The sequence below is a fragment of the Mastomys coucha genome, unplaced genomic scaffold, assembly GCF_008632895.1.
Source record: "Mastomys coucha isolate ucsf_1 unplaced genomic scaffold, UCSF_Mcou_1 pScaffold23, whole genome shotgun sequence".
Taxonomy (NCBI): Eukaryota; Metazoa; Chordata; class Mammalia; order Rodentia; family Muridae; genus Mastomys; species Mastomys coucha.
In genome coordinates, this window is record NW_022196906.1 from 113998164 (window position 1) to 114003425 (window position 5262).

General features: G+C 46.9%; 1 protein-coding gene across 6 annotated transcripts in view; it reads left to right on the plus strand.

The window, feature by feature from the left end:
• Wdr48 (WD repeat domain 48) overlaps nucleotides 1-5262 on the plus strand; it is a 44544-nt gene that overhangs the window by 28189 nt on the left and 11093 nt on the right. For 4 of the 6 annotated variants that reach the window (XR_004111968.1, XM_031346252.1, XM_031346254.1 and 1 more), the window contains 3 exons: nucleotides 596-683; nucleotides 2690-2766; nucleotides 4132-4321. Coding sequence is in view for 5 of the 6 variants with exons in the window: in XM_031346252.1 (XP_031202112.1) it covers nucleotides 596-683; nucleotides 2690-2766; nucleotides 4132-4321 (355 nt within the window). In the remaining variant the exon portion in view is untranslated. Of the gene's footprint in view, nucleotides 1-595; nucleotides 684-2689; nucleotides 2767-4131; nucleotides 4322-4740 lie in introns of all 6 variants that reach the window. The other 2 variants (XM_031346253.1, XM_031346251.1) reach the window with 1 other exon arrangement.

The window sequence follows — 5262 nt, forward strand, 5'->3', positions numbered from 1 at the left end:
GCACGCACGCACACACACACACCCGCCCGCCCCATCCCAGATGCCTGCCTCCAGGCCCTGTCTCTGGTAGCTCTCACTTGCCAGTGTGGCTAACTAACTGCCAGAAGCAGGAATCAGACAGCATCATCATAGCAGTCCCTGCCCATGGGAGACTGGGCCAGGCAAGAGGGCGAGGCTGATCCTGCAAACTGCTGTGATCTATACTGGTTCAACCTGGGGTGCAGGGAAGTACTGTCTGGGTCCTCCAGGAAAGGGAAGGCTTCCAGCAAGCCCGGGTTGAAGCAAGGGAAGTGTTGCGGTATCTCATGGTTGTCAGAAGGGGGATGATGCTTGCCCTTCCCTAGAGTATAGACTTTCGTCTTTTGGGATAGTTCCTGAGCATAGCCCTCACTGCAGGTGACATCTGCGCTGTGCATGGCTCTGGCTTGGCCCTGGGCTGAGTGCTTCTTGTGGTGACCCAGGACTCAGAAGCACCCAGGTCTCCCTACTGCCCATCCTAGCCCTCCCTCTGCTGTCCTCAGTGAGGGCTGTGAGGGCTCCTCCTCCAATGTCCTCTGCTTGTCATGACACTAACTACCTGACGGGTTGTGTCTAGGCTGCTCTGCCGCGATTCCGGGGGCGAGACGGAGGCGATGCTTCTCAATGAGACGGTGCCACAATGGGTGATTGACATCACTGTGGATGTAAGTGTCCTTCACTCCCACTTTGTCCTTTGCTTTTCCCAGACCATGGCATTAAGTCTTACACTGTAACAAAAGTCACCTGCCAAGTGGAATCCCCTCTGTGTTCCTGAAGTTCCAAAGCTGCAGATGCATCTGAGAGTCATTTACATATCACCCTTATCTTTGTCTGGTTGGAGTCAGAACAATAATATATGTCTACTCTATAATGAAATCAGTGTTTTAAAGTGCCCACCTCTTCCCACCCATCCTCCTCACCCTTCTTCCCAGCCCTCGCTCCCGGGGGGGGGGGAGCACTTAATAGGAGGTTGGTGCAGCCTGTGCTGCTTGCATTCATAAGTGTACAGTTCACTTAATTTTGTACAAAATCTCCTGGTGTTCTGCAACCTTTTTTTTTTTTTTTTACTTAAAAATAGTCTTGGGCATCTCCTCATGCCTGTGCTTATGAATCATGCCCTTTTAAGGCCTGCACCCTCTCCTAGTGTGGAAATGTATCATCCATTATTTGATTAGCCCCTTATTAATGGACTCAGGTTGTTTCCAGTGTTTTGTATTGCAACAGAGCTGCAGTGAACGTCCTTGTACATGTGTCTTTATGAGTTTTTCAGGATAAATTCCTACAAGTGGAATTGCTGGATGAATAACCCTGAATTGCCCTTTCACAAAGGCAGTTTACACTGAACCAACAGTATATAATACCTGATTGCCATAGCCGCAGCAACACTGTACACTGGGCCTTTGCTGCACTGTCAGCAAGTGCTGTCTGATGGCGGCAGTGTGGATGTTTGTTTATTCATCGTGAGGTCAGGAGTCTTTCATGCCTTCCTGTGTCTCTGCTGTGACCTGCCAGTTTGTGTCCTTTGCCACTTCTCTAACTGGGTCATCATCCTACTGACTCGCAACTGATCTTCCATTGCCAATTAACCTGACTCCTCAGTGCCTTCATTAAACTTTCACTTTGTTCAAGATTCTTTCCCAGGTGAAAACTTTGTATAATCAACTTGAGTTTTTATGGCTCTGAGTTCCATGTTCTGTTAGATAACTCCCAGTTCAGAGAATCCTTTATATAAGCTCTTGGACTTTATCGTTTTCTTATCTGCCTCTTTACTCTCTTATTCATTCTTCTGTTTGCTGTGAGGTGACATTTTAACTTTCCAGATAACTAAGCCATGTGCCAATGCAGTCTATAGGAGTCTGTCCTGTCTACTAATCTGAAATGCTACACTGTCTGTATAGTGTACTAAATTCCTGCAGACACAATCTGTTTCTAGACTTTCTTGTGTCCTCTTGACTAAGTCTATATTCCTAAAGCCATATGAAAAGGGATTTAATCTCTTGAAACTTTAAAAAAAAATTGTTTTCTATCTCAGATACACCCTAAGAACTTAGAGCCAGTGTGACACCTGTTGGGTATTCCATGGCCTTCCCTGTCCAGGCTCCCATAAACCACTGCTGCTTTTGAGTACAGAACTCACCTGGGTGCATTAGTGACCCTATGACATGGGCTATGCTCCAAAAGCTGGCTGGATCATTTCAGCTGCCACAGTGCACCTCCCTCTGTCTGAGGAAAAGACAGATGCTGGGAGGGCCTGATGGCCTCTCCACTGGACAGTGGGCCCACCAGTGCCCAAGTATCTGCTCAGAGGTGAACGTCCTGGGGCATTCTCAAAACACTTCAGTCGTCAACACCGATATTTTGATTTATGGAGCTTAAAAATTTAGGTTTGTTTTTCTATACTGCCTTGAATGATAATTTCAGAAGAGCTGTGTCACTATTGTTGACACTAATACTACATATAATTTGTCTTCATCTATTTTTATTGTAAACTAAATATACTTGCTGAGAAATTTTCTCTTAAGGCATACTTCTATTGATAACTTACTATAAATTTCATTAAAAGTCATTTTATTGTAAAAATGGTTATTTGTAAATTGTTTTCCTATTGATAGCATTTTAGTTTTATCAGCTAACAGAAACTATTATACCTCTTAAACTTTTAATATTTCAGAAAAATATGCCCAAATTCAACAAAATTCCTTTCTACCTCCAACCTCATGCATCTTCAGGAGCAAAAACTCTGAAAAAGTAAGTAAGTGCTCTGCTCCCTCACTCTGGCCACTGCGGCCTTTGTCCGCTAGCTCCCTCACAATATGGAGGCAGGTGCCAGGTTTGTCCATTAGCTTCCCTCACAATATGGAGGCAGCGCCAGGCTGAAGGCCGATTGCTGTGGATTTTGTCTCCTCTCAACATTAAGTGTAATGCATAACCGCTGACATGTGCCTTTTAAATCTTAGCACTTGGAGGCAGAGGCCAGCCAAGACTATATAGCAAGACCAAGTAGTCACATGTGATGGCACACACCCATAATCCCAGTTCTTAGGAGGTAAACAGGAGGATCCATAGTCTCCGCAGCAGACAGGTCCATTGAGGATAAATCCTGTGTATCGTGGCTGCTCTTACAGACGCTTGGGGAAGGATGAGAGTGGGAGCTAAGTAGCTCTGAACAGAACCTTCTAGAAGGACAAGGAATCTCACCTGAACACACATGGATGGGTAGAGTACCCAAAACTTCACAAATGGGAGCTTGCTCAAGATACCAGAAATGGTATGGGGATGCATGCTCCCACACATAGGATGGTGTGAGAAAATGCAGTGAGTCAAAGGCTTCATGACTTGGAATTTCAGTGACAGGTCACAGAGCATGTAGTAACCACTAGAAATTCCTGATCGGGAGATGTGGCTCAGAGAGAAGCTTACACAGGAGGGAACTTGAAGACTGAACCATGATCAGTATGTATGGCTATCGAGTGAAATCAACAAGGCTGTTAAAATTGTCGCAGGGATTCCCAAGCTCACACAAGGGACAAGTTCCTGCTGGCCCAGTAAACATTTGAGGAGTGACCTCTGTGACACTGAAGCATAGTGTTCCACCTGCACCCCTGCCTGCCCCACCACCTCCTCCACAAGCACTCCTTGGATCACTGTAGCAAGCCACAGACACTTGAAGTGGATTTAATGACTCCATTTCAAGATCCTTGACCAGTTTGGCCTGTAGCTGTGAGATAGGATGATGGTTTACGTGAAGTGAGGGACTTGAGTTGTGTAATGCTGGGTTTGTGGTCTGAGCAAACTGTGGCTTGCTGTCTAGCCTGGAGTATTCATTGTCTCCTCCTGGTTGAAGGCACAGCAGTAAGAGACAACATCGAGCCCTTGGTACTTAACTGCTGAGTCTGCCTAGGCTTCAGGCCTACAATACAAGTGGCTGTCGTGTGTGCATGAACTCACGAGGGCACCACAGGGACTCTCCTGGCAGCCCTCAGATAAATCGGGACAGTGACTGAAAACATGTATTGATTTCAGATATCTGTGCGACATTGATCTTGAGATATTGACACAAATGAAAAATAATAAGAGACTTTTCATGATGTCAAAACATGTCATCCCCTCTAGAGACAGGCTCTCTGCCAGTGACATGCTGCAGGTCCGGAAGGTGATGGAGCACGTCTACGAGAAGATTATCAACCTGGATAACGAGTCCCAAACCACCAGCTCTTCTAATAATGAGAAACCAGAGCAAGAGAAGGAGGAGGATATCGCTGTGTTGGCAGAGGAGAAAATTGAACTTCTGTGCCAGGACCAGGTGAGTGGACCTGCAGAGGGGCTCATAAAGTCACATACGTGTACTTAGCAGTCTCAAGCTGGCCACCTAAGGTGAGCACCTGAGGGAGGTGCTCAGGGAAGGGACAGATTTCCGAATGCTCACATAGGCTGTGCTGGGTAGATGGGGCAAGGTCGTCTTGACTTGCAGTAAAGAACTTGGAGTAGAGGTGGGTGGAGAAGAGATGAATTACAACCGAGACGAGCACCCTGTCATCAGGCAGGGCTCAGCTGGCTCTGCAGGTGAGTAGCAGAGGTACACATTTCAAATCCCATGTGTGGAAGCAAAAATCAGGCTCCTAGGCACAGTGCGGAGCAAGCTGGGCCACCTGGCAGTCCTTGGTTAAAGATGTCTTTAGCTGTTAGTGATGCTGATGTTCTCAGTGCACTTTGGCTCTTCAGGTTTTGGATCCAAATATGGACCTCCGGACAGTCAAGCACTTCATATGGAAGAGTGGTGGGGACCTCACCCTCCATTACCGTCAGAAGTCCACGTGAAGGGTGGGCCCATGCTCCTGGGTTCTTCACCAACCACCTTCCTCTGGCCCCAAGAGTAGTCCTAGGAAGCCTACCACGTCCTACGGGAGCAAGACCTCCAACCGGCCAATTTGGTGACGTGACTAATGGAGATGTAATATAGAAACCAGGCTCCATGCATAGATTAAGGTGTCCCCAGGGACTCAAGAGTGCAAGGACAGAAAAGCCCCTGGCACTGTCCTGGGAGATGTACAGAGAATCTACAACAGGCCAGTGCAGACTTCGCTGACTCCTTTTGAAGGACCCATCTTTATCTCTTAGCACTTGTTAGAGAACATCAGAGGGGCCACATCAGTCGCCATGTTTCAGTTTCAAACCCACAAGCTCTGCAGCTTTTCCAAGTACATTCCACTCAAGCAGTAACCATGAAGGCTTTTTCCAAATTTG